Source organism: Hemicordylus capensis, chromosome 3 (assembly GCF_027244095.1).
Source record: "Hemicordylus capensis ecotype Gifberg chromosome 3, rHemCap1.1.pri, whole genome shotgun sequence".
Taxonomy (NCBI): Eukaryota; Metazoa; Chordata; class Lepidosauria; order Squamata; family Cordylidae; genus Hemicordylus; species Hemicordylus capensis.
Genome location: NC_069659.1, coordinates 307,333,753 through 307,348,492, shown reverse-complemented (window position 1 = coordinate 307,348,492; position 14,740 = coordinate 307,333,753). Strand labels below are relative to the sequence as shown.

At 42.3% G+C, this 14,740-nt stretch overlaps 1 protein-coding gene across 2 annotated transcripts in view; it reads left to right on the top strand.

The window, feature by feature from the left end:
* Positions 1-12,187, top strand: part of EPHA4 (EPH receptor A4) — a 220,415-nt gene extending 208,228 nt beyond the window's left edge. The window contains exons 16-18 of one of the 2 annotated variants that reach the window (XM_053307712.1): positions 4,182-4,337; positions 4,630-5,517; positions 9,449-12,187. In XM_053307712.1, coding sequence (XP_053163687.1) covers positions 4,182-4,337; positions 4,630-4,744 — 271 coding nt within the window. In that variant the 3' untranslated portion in view covers positions 4,745-5,517; positions 9,449-12,187. Of the gene's footprint in view, positions 1-4,181; positions 4,369-4,629; positions 5,518-9,448 lie in introns of those variants that run through there. The other variant, XM_053307713.1, reaches the window with a different exon arrangement.
* The last annotated feature ends 2,553 nt before the right edge of the window (positions 12,188-14,740 follow it).

Genomic DNA, 14,740 nt, shown 5'->3' with positions numbered 1-14,740 from the left:
TCCTTCCGATGGAGGTGCCCTCCATCACCTGAAAAGATGTCCTTGATGGTCATGCAGCCCTTAGGACATATTTTCAGGTGGCAACAATATTAGACAACATTAATCCTCAAGACAGCTCATAGGTATATTCCTAATATTAATATCTCATTTGAAAAAGCTTTGGCTTCATGCAATGCCTTTTGTCCGTAGTAGGGCTCGTCACCAGGGGAGTAGCAAGGTTGGAGTGGGCCCAGAGACAAGATTTTAAAATGCCCCTCAGCTCACTGAAGCTCAGCTCATGAAGTAAAGAAATCTTAAATGAGGCTGAATAGTGGTAACAGAAAGCATAGTAAAATGTCATTTAAGGGTACTAGAGAAGGACATGCTGTTCTGGTAGCTCCAGATCTTAACACTCACATCAATTTCGGAGGATGAATACAACTGAAGGAAGCCCGGGCGGGTGCGCAGCTGGGGGAGCCAGTCATGTGACTTGCCTCTGGGGGGTCAAGGCAGTGGGCCCCCAGACAACTGTCTCCCCTTGCCCGATTATAGTTACGTCCCTGCTCATCACGCCAGTTTGATTGTTTTTAGACTGGAACTTAATGACTCCATCATGTAAATAGAGAGGTTTACGCTCACTAGAAATGAGCAAGCATGAACTCTCATGCTTTCAAATGCTTTATTTTTAGCTGTCCCTACTATTCAAAGCGGAATCCCCAAGGTGTCATAGCTGAGCAGAGGCAAGATTTGGAGGAAGACTAAAATATTCTGACAATGGCATTCATCTTTAGCTGAGGGGGAATCACTCCTTCATATCGGTGTAGTGGTTAGAGTGCTGGACTAGGACCGGGGAGACCCGAGTTTAGATCTCCATTCAGCCATGATACTTGCTGGGTGACTCTGGGCCAGTCACTTCTCTCTCAGCCTGACCTACTTCACAGGGTTGTTGTGAGGAGAAACTCAAGTATGTAGTACACCACCTCTCTGGGCTCCTTGGAGGAAGAGCGGGATATAAAATGTGTTTTTTAAAAATCCCTCAAATTAACTTCCATGAACAAATGCAGCAGCAGTCAGCAGAGGCCAGACAGCACCAGATTCAACTGCTATCAAGTCTAGCATCAAGAAAAAAGTGGTTTTTCACTTTTAAATGCTCATGCCCCTTGGTGACCATTGCTTACCATTTACATTATCAATGACAGGTTATTAGCCCAGTGAGGGCCCTGCCATCCTGTTTCCTCTAGATTGCTCTAATTGCATCTGTAGCCTGACTGCAGTATCTCCCCCTTCTGTGTTAAATTATTGAAGAAGGAGGGCTGCATAATACCAAGTCGTTCCATCTCATTCAGTTGTATTTGATTTCCAGTCCACTGATAAGCATAGATCTCTGACAAACCCGTAGTTATTACTGTAGAATCTGGTATTCATTGCCTGTTTCCTCCATGTGACACAAGGACCTTTTCGTATTTGAGCACAAAATACAAAGTGGAAAATGGTTTTTGTTTTGTTTTGTTTTGTTTTTTGCTCACGTGTGTCTCTATACAGGAAAGGTTTTCTGACTAGCCATCTCTTACTCTTTGATGTATGCTAAATATATCACTGAGAAAGGGGTGTGGTGACTACTAAGAATTAGAAGTAGCAGTCATTCAGATTGAGGACAATAACTTATGAGAAGTCTGTAATACACCCAGGCTTTGATGCTATGGACTGGAAATAAATTAAAACAGACATTTTCAAAACAACCAAAAATTGATTTATTGTAGCAATTTAGCGCGGTCTATAGAAAACCAGTTCTACATGCAAAGTGTAAAAAATAGTAAAAGATGCTATCAATATATAATTCACTGATCATTTTTTTTAAAAAAAAATCATTATCCTGTGGCTATCTTAAAGGGAAACTGAAGCACACATTCCACATAACAAAGATCAAAGCCACCATTATGTTAGGCTAGTCTGGCACATGTATCAGTCAGGAATTGATTAAAGTGTGGATTAACTCTCACCATCCCTACTTTGTATGCTTGCTTTCCTTGCTTGCAGACTTGGCCAGGACTAACTAGCTGAACCCTTCCCTAAGTTCTGAACTTCCAAAAAGCACGGTAGCACATAATCTTACCGTTAATGATTGCTGTTGAATTGAGACCTGCTCTTTCAAAGTCGACAAGGAGATACATGGAGCAGGGATAGGGAAACATGTCAAAGTAGACTACCACATGACTAGAATTTCATTTGCATTTCAGAGTATCTTAGATAAAATAGGCATGGAGTTTGGAGGGATCAAAGTAGTGCAGCCAATGCTTTTGGTGTAAGAATTCAGGTAGGATTGCCTCCTTCTGGAAATACTTACTGAGGTTATTCACACGACCGCTCAAAAGCAGGCTAAGGGAACCCAGCTCGCTTTCTAGCAGTCATGAGAACCTCCGGGAGCTGCATGGCTCTCCGGTAACCCCGTTTTTGGCAATCATGAGCCACCATGGCGCAACTCTGCACCGCAGCTACTCATGGGGAGGTCCTCAACCGAGAGGCTCCAACAAGCCTCCCAACCTCGGGGGTCTCCCCAGAATACCCCATGCACCTGCGCAGGGCATTCTGGGACTTCTGGAGGCCATGCAGTCCCCGATTCCCACCACCCTTACTGGGTCCGTGACGGAGCCACAAGTTGTGTGGGTGGCCAATCCGGCCGCCAATGACGAGCTCCCCACAGAGCCTGTGTGTAGAGATCGTGTGTATAGCCTCACTAAATGGTAGCTGGCATTGATAGACAAGTTTGAATCAGATAGCCTCTGTTGTCGGTTTTCTTTTTTGCAGTTGTGCATTGCAGTTTAATGGGGCAACCAACACTTGTCACCTAATTCATCTTTTATATAGTTTATCCTAAACTGAAGACTGGTGCACAAAGTCAAGATCTTCCCCCACACAATGCTTTCTGATTGGCCCCAGTAGAAAACCTAGCCTGTAACTTGGCCTTGCACAGATATAACAGTAGTTTCCTGACAGCAGTTTACACAATTGTCGCAATATATTTACCAGCTATTATAATGCGCTTTGCTTCTGAGCATCTGTAGCTGAGAACCCAGGTCAGATGTTATCCATGTGACTGTGTCCTTGAGGTCCGTTGGGCTCTACATCATAGAGAGGAAGATTTTGAAGATTTTGACTATGGGGATTGGCCCTGAAAGAAGTATTTAATAGCATGAACTGTGTCTGTACTTATATGCTTAGAACTTAAGCTATGAAGACATTACACTGATGTTGCAACCAAATTATAGGCTCATTCACATGACCTGAAACAGAGTCAGAGGAGCTGGAAGCTAGGATAGGAGAGCTATCCATTGCCGTGAGAACTCAAAAAGCAAGCTAGGAGGAGGGGAGAGTGATCAGGCAGGGGCTGGGTAGGATGGCTTTTCATTGACAGAATCTGCTTAGGGTGTGCCCATCCTAAACAATTCCCACATCCCACACCATCACTCTTCCCCTCCTCCCTTGCTTTTTGAATTACACAACTATGGATTGGGAGTGCATGTGGCTCTCCTACCCTGACTGGCGGCTCCTCTGACTCTGTTTCAGGTCATGTGAATGAGCTTTATGTATCACACATAGGAATGAGGTGTCTGAAACTGAGGGGCTGTTTCCTGAAAGGACAGAGACCATGCTCCTCAAGGCTCCTTTTAGCAGAGAGAAGCTAGCAACTATACTCAACAGCAAGGGTGTGTCCAGTAGAAAAGCAGTGCACCAGACAGAACTTGAATATTTAAAATGGACCATTGAACTTACCATAGACCTACCAAGACAAATATGCTCCCGACTCTCTCTATAATTTCATATGTGATTGCAGGCAAACAATAGGAACATAAAGTGCTATTTTTCACCATGTAAATCTCATTCTTTAAGCTAGGCTTCCCCAACTTGCGGCCTTCCAGGTGTTGCCAAACTACAATTACCATCACCCCCAGATACAACTTATTGTGGCTGGGATGATGGGAATTGTAGTTCAGCAACATCTGGAGGGCCGCAAGTTGGGGAAGCCTACTTTAAGCCCTTTGAAACATTTTGTGTACAGTTTCCATGTAGGACTTTATGAGCCCTGTTCCTGATAGATCTCAAGCCCTACATGCCCCTCTTATCTGTATATACTTAGTACAAATGATTGTGGAGTCTAAATTCAGCTTCAAACATCTTTTTAATCTGCTCTTTTTTGTTCTTAGGCCTAATACTGCTTTGCTGGATCCAAGTTCTCCTGAATTTTCAGCTGTAGTTTCTGTTGGTGATTGGCTCCAGGCTATTAAGATGGAGCGATACAAGGATAACTTCACAGCTGCCAGCTATACTACCCTAGAGGCTGTGGTGCATATGAACCAGGAGTAAGTACTCAGCGGTATAACAAAAAAACTGGTAAATCTGGATTTAATCGGCTTTTTTTGCTTTGTGCTGCTTATCATTACACTCATTAGAGTATTGGAATGCCTTTTTGTCTAGAATTTATATAGCTTCTAAATGCCTTTCATAATGCCTTCAAACATTTAATTAAGCATTTATTTACATTCACCTTGCTTTGCATTTTTTCCCTTTTTTTGTACTTCTAATGTTTTTTGCTGGATCTATATGTTACATAAAGTTCTCACTCCTCGGCATCTTCCTTTTTGCTTCATACAGTGACCTGGCAAGAATTGGAATTACTGCCATTGCACACCAGAATAAGATTCTGAGCAGCGTCCAGGCAATGAGGACCCAAATGCAACAAATGCACGGCAGAATGGTTCCGGTTTGAGCCAGTACTGAATAAACTCAAAACTCTTGAAATTAGTTTACCTCATCCATGCACTTTAATTGAAGAACTGCACTTTTTTTACTTCTTCTCCTCGCCGTTTGAAATAATAATAATAATAATTATAATAATAATGAAAGATTTGCAGCATTGATAGATATGTAAAGATTGCTGAGAGTGTCACGTGGAGGGAACCTACAGAAATGACAGCTGGTCATTGGAGAACAGACCTGGAACAAATTTTCTTGGAATATACTTCTATGTGGATCGACATTATGTAATATACATGTATCTATATAACATCACATACAACTTCTGATGCTGTGTTTGCTGCCAGATACTGTGCTTGAACAAATGAAAGTACTATTGTTCTCCACAACAGCCATTGGGATTACAATCATTGTGTTTGATCTGTGGGATATAGCACGGTGGTTCATTTTTTTAATTGGAATGAAGAATCTTCTGTACCAGAAAATGTTGGCATAATCTGTGCATCAATGGTACCTTGCAGAAACCTTGAGGGAAAATATCCTTTGGCTTATCAGTGCCTCTCAGTTGAAGATTTGCCTGCCTACAAGTTGAGAAATAGAGCAACCCACATGGATTACTGGATTTGTGGAGTGGGAAGAGTTTGTAGTGTTGGCTGCTGTTGTGCCACACTGATTCTTCTCTCTCATTTTTGAAAACATCTTAGTCTGCCATTCATAACTATGGATCTTCCAGACTTGCATCCTTTTGCCCTTCTAAGAGACATTTGATTGTGCAACACTGAAAAGGTTAGTGGAAGTGTGGCTTTCCCACTCGGGTCATAGTGACTTCATTTCTGTACCAGTCATAAAGCAGAATGTGTTCATGGTGTGTAACTTTTTTCCTTTTTTTAAAAACTATTTATTTTCCACTTAAAACACACAAAATTATAAACAAAGAATCACATAAAACTAGCAAGAAAATTATAAACATAATACAAACATTATTCAGTACTATTAATATCAGAAAGGGCACAGAAAATTATTATTAATTCGATTTCTATACCGCCCTTCCAAAAATGCTCAGGGCAGTTTACACAGAGAAATAACAAGTAAATAAGATGGATCCCTGTCCCCAAAGGGCTCACATTCTAAAAAGAAACATGATAGACACCAGCAACAGTCAATGGAGGTCCAATGCTGGGGGTGGATAGCGCCAGTTACTCTCCCCCTGCTAAATAAAGAGAATCACCACGTTAAAAGGTGCCTCTTTGCCCAGTTAGCAGGGGGGATCCATATCCATATTATTTTAAACTAAAACATTCCACCTGATAAATATCATCTTTAGCCACTCCTGGTCAGAGGTACACTAACCCCCAGACCTTGGGGGCCTGGTCTCCAAGGTCCAGGGGAGCCTCCAAATGGCCGGGGCCGGGAGCCTCCAGAAGCTAAGCCACCCCGCGCCCACCCTGCCAAAGGTCCGCTTTTTTATTTAAGTCTTACCGCGGCCAAGGGGTGGCTGCGGTGGGAGGGAGCGGAGCAGTCCTTTTCCCCCTCTCCCCCGGCGGTGGTAGGGTGGGAACAGGAGAGACACTGGCCCCATCTGTTTGGGCCAGCAACTTTAAGCAACTGTGAGGTGCGTCTGTTCAGTTGTGATTGTTGCAAGCCCGTGACAACACAGATGATCTCTAAACTGCCCTCTGACATCTGTTCCCTATACATTCCCACACCCTTTGAGCTATCTGGACCAAACTTTGCAAGGTGACTTCCTAGGACCCTATGAGTAACATAGGGTACCCAGGGACCCCGACAACCACCCCGCATAGACAGATATACAGTGGGTATAGCCACAAAAGCTTGAGCAGTGCTGGGTACTTAAGCTAGTATTTATAAATATATTTGAAATGATACCTTTCATTTTAGATGTCCCACTTATTAATTTTCCAAATATTGTTTTTGTCTTCTTTCTCTGTTTAAAATATTAATCCTAGATAGAAAATGCACTGTACCTATAAACCACTCCAAGGTCTGGGGGAGCCTCCAAATGTATGTATTCCTTCGTAACTCCACTGTGAATGCTATGTGCATTCCAGCTTCATTTAAGACCTGCTATATCTAGTTTTTTAAATATCACATTAAACAAAACAAAAAAAGATTCCAGCTGTGGTAGATATTCTATTCCACTTCTATGTTGAATAAGTATTGTACATCAGGAGAGGTCCTGATAAAAGAGGTAGTATTTCACTGATAGTTGCACCCTTTTCCTTTTGCTCTGTCAATTGCAAGTCATATGCATATTACTCAGAAGTTCTGCTGAATTCAATGTGGCTTACTCCCAAGTAAGTGTGTATAGGCTTATAGACTTCTACATATTTGTAATGGTTTTATGATCTGAGGAGCATACAGAAATGAAAGAGAATTAAGTCCACTCATGATTTGATGCCAAGAAAACAACTGTGTCAAGAGGTGAGGCCACATTTTATCTGGGCTTATGATTTTGAGCATGGCAAGTTAATATCGCCTATTAAGTCTTCAGTTTTTATTTTTTCACCATCTCTTTTTCTACTCTTGACAGCAGCTTTTGCACAAAAAGAAAGTGACACTTGAGTTTGATTTGTTAGAAATCACTACATTTATTTGGAAGCCAGAAGCACTGACTGAATTGAACAAGTCAGACTTGCCGTGTTCCCAACGTCACTCTCATCATTTTTGTCACTTGTAACAACAACTTACCGATTTTAACCACAAGCTTCCCCTCTGAACTTGATTCTGAAAGCAAGTTGTTGAGAACATGGGATGCTAAATTTGGATCCTGTCAAACCATGACAGCTTAGTAAAACCTTTTTGCAGAATTACCCATAAAAGCTTTTCTATTTGGAAGAACATGTGTTTTTTATTTTTTAAGGTAACTTAAACAAGCATATTTTAATACCAGTTTGCTGGAGAATGTTAGACTTTGACATTCACTGGAAACACTGAGATTATTGACTTTGCCAGTTTCTAAAGTATAGAAAAACTTCACACATTTACACATGCTTTCAAATTGCTATACGAAGCTCGGGCTATTCTTTTAAAATACATAGACACACAAACATGGCCACTTTGAACTATGGTTCTGTTTGCTGAAATAGGATGTAACAAGGATTCTACCTTGAATGTCAGAATTTACCATAAGTATTGAGATTATGTCAACTTACTTTTCTTTGCAACAGCCCACCTCAGTGCTGCTATCACTAATCAGGCATACCATCCCTAAAATAGAGGTAGTAGAGTGTAGCATCTCTATTCTTTTCCCAAGCAGACAGGGAAATTTGGGAAGAAAGGTGTGACACTTGGTCAGCTCCCTTTACAAGAGGTAGGGAGCTACAATGTGTGTGTGCGCAACAGAAGAATGGGCAATTGCCACATATTTGACCTGTGAAGTATAGTTCAACAGAAACAAAAATGTAAGCAAATGTAACCAGTTGTGATGGGTACACATATGTCCCCTGTGCAGATCTGTGGGTTGCAATCATTTAGTAAAAAGTAAATTACACTCCCTTGTGGAGGTGTGCAAAGAGGTTCGATTCTGAACCTGTTTGACATCGAACCGGTTCAGTTCTGTGGCTTGATATTGGACCGAACCTCCCGGCCTGTTCGGGGGGTTCTAAGTTAATTTTTTTTAATCCCGGCCACACAGATGCCCATTGGCCATGCGCGACAGCTTCCAAAATTGACTGCTGCAATGGAGGGCAGGCCTGGCCGAAGACCACCCAAACTGGGTGATCTGGATGTTAAGGGAGGCTGGCGGGGGAGAGGGAACCACCAGAGACCACCCCCACAGCCTCGGAGAAGCCCCCAGAGCAGCAGTGGCTAGTTATATTTCTAAGGTTTTTTTTAAAATCACAACACCCCCTCGAACTACATGGGGAGGGGGACATGCCTGGTCTGACTGAACCGGGCAACCCAGTTTTGTGCACACCCCTACTCCCTTGCATGAGTCACTCCATCTAGCCCAGTACTGCTCCCTAATGTTTCAAAGAGGAATCTTCCCTAGTTTTGTTTTCAGAGACCCTCTGAAGCTATTTACATGATCCCCACTGGGACAGGAAGGGAAGCAACCCTTCCCCCCCCCCCAGACAATCCTTTGCCATGTCTTTGGTGTGCAGTGCCACCACACACCCAGGTGATCAACGCAGCATGGATCATTGGAGGCTGGGACTCACGTGTGGTGCATTGGAGAGATCCCACAGGAGTTGGGCATACACCCCTGGCACCTGGGGTGAAGGGCACACTTATTCCCTTAACTTCAGCTAACAGCCTTTTTACTTCTTACTAGAGATGCCAGAGATTGAACCAGGGTTCTGATGCATTCAGTGTGTTCTACCACTGAACAATGACTTCACTAAAACTGTGTTCTAGGAGGAAATCTGGAAAAGGAATGCAGAAGCGCTCAGACATAAACAAGAAACATTTCCCTAAACCAGCAAGCCTGGCTTTCAACCTTTATATTTTCCTTTTTTAAAAAAATGAATACGGTTTATAAATTGAATGCATACAGTGATGGAGGTAGTGTCATCTGAACTAAAATGTAGCTAGTCTTGGGCTTTTTTTTAAATGAAAAATAAAACACGTCCTTGCTCTGTTACTTGCAAGGGAATACTCAAAATACATACGTGGGCTTCCCATGATAACCTTGACTGGTAAGTGTGAAGCCAAGGGACAAATTGCATTTCTTTGATGTGATGTTTGTCTTTCATAGGGAAAATGGATCCTGCTTCTTTGGACTCAACTCTTCCTGGTGCCCATGTTGACCTTGGAGGATAAAAGACAGAGGTTTCCATGCCACACTTTCCTCTGCACAAACTGTAGGGATGGTGGACTGTGGATAAGCAGCATTTCTCCCTGAAGAGTTTCTCTTTGGCTTTCTTCTTTTTTAAAAACATCTTTTGTCAGCAACAAAAACAAAGGATTATAAGGCCCAAGCGTGGCTCTTTCATTGCCATTTGAGGAATGTACTGTATCAAAGCCCTGCAGACTTCTCTTTCCTCACTCCATTTATTTAATTTTTTCCTTTGGTGTTTTGTTCTTCATGTCACTGCTGCATCTGTATGAGTTGAGGTGGCAAAGCCCTACATCATGGACGCCAGGCTTGGGTGCCATCGCACAGAAGCCAGTTCACAGAAGCTGAGACTGCATATATGATCATGAAGTGATGCTTTACTGATATTGTGCCATTGCGATAATATCAATATTTTTTAATAGAATGGAAAATAACTTATTATCTCTTCCAGGATGTGTGAGAATATGTACGGCCTGTGTGTCTGTGTGTGTGAGAGAGAGAGCGAGAGAGTGTGTATGCGTGCACATGTGTGTGCTTATGTGTTGCCAGTTGCACAGGGCCACCTGTGAACATGCGGGGAGCATCTCAAGATAGCTTGACAGGTTGTGGCAGGGCTGTTGAAGTTACCAGGCCAGTAGGTGAGCTATGCAACGGTAGCGAGAAAACACACACACTCCCTGAATGTTACAATTCTGTTGTATCAATTCATGTATATGTAGCTGCCACACTAACCTTAACAAATCGTTCTTCAGTCTAGAGCAGGACTTCTTTCACTTTAGTTGTGGAGTGTTCCATAGTGAGTGATCCAAAATGGTGATTAAGAATTCCATCAGTAACTGTTGTCTGGATGAGGCCTGTTCATTACTGAAGCAGCGGTACCTTAAAGGAAAAGCAGGCCGAGATCACATCTTCATCCATCCGCAGGTTCTTTTAAAGGGAACTATAAAGTTGCCTTTTCTTTTTCTTTTTTTCTCCTGGAAAAATAGGCTTTGAAAGACTTGTTGAATGCAAACAGAAATATGCAATCCTTATCCATCCACAGAAGCCAGTGATTCAGTGTGCCCCCTGCAAGGACCTTGAACCCCTAAATGAGTGCTAAGCAAATATAACTCTGGATACTGTATTTACCTGAATCCAAGACTAGGATTTTTCTAAGTTTGTTGTTAGAAGTTGTGGGGGCGGAGTCATCTTAAATTCAGAACTCTTTTCTTTTTGGATACGTACAGGTATAACTTGTATTTAACCTCTATTTTTATAAGGGGATTGTCTTAAATTCAGAATCGTCTTCTCTTCAGGCAAATATGGTGTTAAGTATCCAGACTGGTTAGCTATTATTAAGCACCACTGAAGTCAATGACTATTAAAACCCTTGACTTGCAACAGGCTTTAGTTATAACTAGGTTAGTCTGGATGCTGCTCAGTGTTATTTTCTCCCAAGTTAGCGAGAGGTTTGCAAAAATGACCATGTTCCTAGTGTAGGAAAATTGCTATACAAGGCTGCACTAAAGATAGTAGTGGTAATGACCTACTGGTCCTACCAGGAACTTTACACAGTCTGGAGAGTTCACTGCTAATTTTCTGTATACTGTTCTGGAGGTGAGCTGAATGCTGGAGTCTGGGGAATGGGCTGCTCAGCTCAGCAGTTGATGTGCTCGACCTGCTTTCTGGCTGCTGAAGGCTCTTCCCTACTAAGATACAGAGCAGCAGCCCAGCAAGCTGAAACAGGACAGTCAAACCAACGCATCTTAAAGGGGAGGAATAAAGGAAAAAAGAACGTGTAAATATTGCATTGAAAACGTTCAGCATTAAATAGGACCCTAAAAATGGGTCTCAGATTTACTTTCCTTCCTTGCTTCCCTTTCTCCCTCCTTCTTTCTCATTTTAAAGATTATTTTTGTTGGTCTGATGAACACAAAATTAAAGATCAATATTCCTGGAATTGTGTAGTTGTGTTGATGGCAGGGCACAGCACTAAAACAGCAGCAATACAAGACTACCCAACAACCAGAAATGCATACAAAACTGGCCTCCATTTCTTTGTATTGCAGAAGACACATCAATGGAACTCTCTTAACACAGCAAACCTCTGTACATTAGAAAATTGTTCTGCTCACAACCCCACTGGTTGATGTTTGTCCAGGTTTCTTGCTGTATTAACTTTGTGATGGATCTATGTATTAAATATATATATATATGTATAAAGCAAACAAAGCTGGTTCTCCAGTAAACAGGACTTCAAAGCAGTATTTTTCTTTTACATGACATTTTCATAACCAGAAAGAAAGCATCCTGAATACTAATTAGACAGATTTAAAAAGAGAGTACATTTATTTTTTTGTATCACTACAAGTATGTTGGAATATGCAAGGTTAAAAATTAGAATGTATGAGGCATATGATAATTTAGTCCATACTGAAATAAAAAATCTTAACTGTGCATTGCTTGGTTCTCAGATCTGAATGATCTTTCAGTTAGAAATATAGATTTTCTATTTTGTTTTAATTTGTAATTTTTCCCTCTCCATCAATCTTAGGTACACATAACTTATGTCATTTATTTATGGTCTTTTATACCTAGTTTGTAAAATTGTAAAATAGCAAACTAAATGCAGAAGTTTGCATTTGAAAATAATAAAGTAGTTGCTGTACAAATCTCAAATGTGGTTCCTGTTATTGAATATTGCTAATACATACTATTTTGCTTTCATGGCTACATTGTAAAAAGCTAAGCTTGCTTCCTTCTAGAAAATTAGTCTCTGATCTAGGTGAATGAGTTGTGACTAGGGATGTACGAACTGGTTTGAATGCGAACTGGTTCAGTTTGAATGTTTGAATTCAAACTGAACCAGGCATTGGGTTTGACCTGCCAGTTCAAATTCGAACCAAACTGAGCCTGGTTTGATTCAAACTGGTTCAAACTGGTCCAAGCCTCCAAAACTGGGTTGGGTGGTAGGCACCCATAGGTGCCAAACCCCAAAGCAATTGGACACTCCTAAGGTTTTTAATGATTCTTTGAAATTTTTTTCAATGTTTGCATCCTTGCCATAGGGAATAATGGGGATTTGAGGCAGCCCCATTCCCCACCTTTGGGGGGTGCCAAGGCACCCCAAAGTGGGTCTGGGGGCACAGCAGGGCTGGCCTCCACCCCCCACAGGCACCCCCAAGTTGATAGGATTTATTAATAATTAATCAGGAATTTTTAAAGAATTAATTTCTGGTTCCTTTGGAAACCATTGCCTGAGCCTTTCCATTCAGAAAGAACACTGTGTGTCCTGTCACCTTAATAGCTTAATTGCTGTGAACCCAACTCAGAGTTCAGAGCAATAAGCATTTAAGGTCAGTAGGTGAAAAGGCACTCTGTTATTTCCTATGGAGCCAATGCATGTCTAGTTCGACTCCGTGTCATCAGGAGCGGTATCCCCAACATAGTGTCACATGCAGTGTACTTCTTGATCATAACTATCTATGAAAACAATTTGAACATACATTGAGGTCATTCACAACATGACCACAAGGGGAAGCCTACCTGCATTCCCCCAGATGACCATTTGCCCATCAGGGCTCCATCATCCATGTTCCCACACAAGCAGCAATACAGCAGTGATTGTGGGGAGAAGCAAACTGGGGCCACCAGGCATCACACAATGCACAATGCATGAGCAGTGCAGTGCACGGGGGAAGCTCTGCACTGCCTGGCCTCTCCTTCACTCCGGCTCTGTTGTAAAGATGGCTGTGGGTGGTGTAGGGAGTGGTTCCCTTAAAAAGCAGGTAAGCAGGTCCTTACTATCTCCACTGCTGCCCTGACACATTTCTGGACACGACCCTTACTCTACCAAAGGCTGCACACAGCTGCGGAGCTGTTCCCTGAAGCCTGGGCATGGCATCGGCACACACATGGCACCATTTGCATGGTGAGGGATACCCAGAGGAGGAACAGTGGGACTGAGAGCAATCCTGGGGCCCCAGACAACCAGCCCTACCTGGGATAGCCCTGTCCTACCCAGGTAGGGTTAGTTGTGAGAATGGGCTCTACCTTGGAAGTGCAAGAAATGAACATAAGAACAGCCCTGCTGGATCAGGTTCAAGACTTATCTAGTCTAGCATCCTGTTTCACACAGTGGCCCACCCAATGCCTCTGAGCAGCTCACAGGCAAAAGGTGAGGGCATGCCTTCTCTCCTGCTGTTGCTCCCTTGCAACTGGTATTTAGAGGCAGCTTGCCTCTGAGGCTGGAGATGGCCCACAGCCACGAGACTAGTAGCCATTGATAGACCTGTCCTCCATGAATTAGTCTAAGCCCCTTTTAAAGCTATCCAAGCTAGTGGCCAGCACCACATTCCATGGCAGAGAATTCCATAGATTTAGTATGCCTTGTTTGAAGAAGTACTTCCTTTTGTTAGTCCTAAATTTCCTGGCCTTCAGTTTCATGGGATGACCCCTGATTCTAGATGTTGTGAGAGAGGAAGAAATTTTTCCCCTCTGTCTATTCTCTCTATTCCAGGCCTGCACAACATAAGGCCCAGGGGGCAGCTCTAGCCCGCCGAGACTTTTTTGCTGGGGATCTCCTGCAGCAACAGCACCTAGAAAGGCAGGCAGTCACCCTTTGGATCTGTGACAGTGATAGAACAGGGCCTATTTTCTGGCCACTACCTCTAGTTAGAATTGTAGGTCCCTTAACAAAGTGAAAAGATCCACCAGGAACTAATAACTGCTTTCATTAATAAATCTCTGGCAAATTTTTTCAAAAGTCTAAAAACTCATCTTTTCAACCAAGCTTTCTCAGCTTTTTAAAATTTGTCGGTTTTAATTCTGTGGTTGATTTTAAATTGTTGAATTGTTTTAACTTTTTATATGTGTTTTAATTGTTTTATGTTCACCACCCAGAGACTAACATTTGAACAGTATATAAATTTGATAAATAAATAAATAAATGTAATAATTCAGTTCATTGCATTAGTGTGCTGAAAATTGACTTTGGCCTTCGAATACCATATCCTGGTTGCTTCCAGCCCACCTGGGCATTTAAGTTATGAAGCCTTGCTCTACTCAATACATAATTTTATACCCCTTGATCATGTTTCCCTGTAGTTGCCTCTTTTCCAAACTAAAAAGCCCCAGATGCTGCAGCCTTGACTCTTAAGGAAGATGCTCCAGGCCCCTGATCATCTTGGTTGCCCTTTTCTGCACCTTTTCCAGTTGTACAATGTCCTTCTT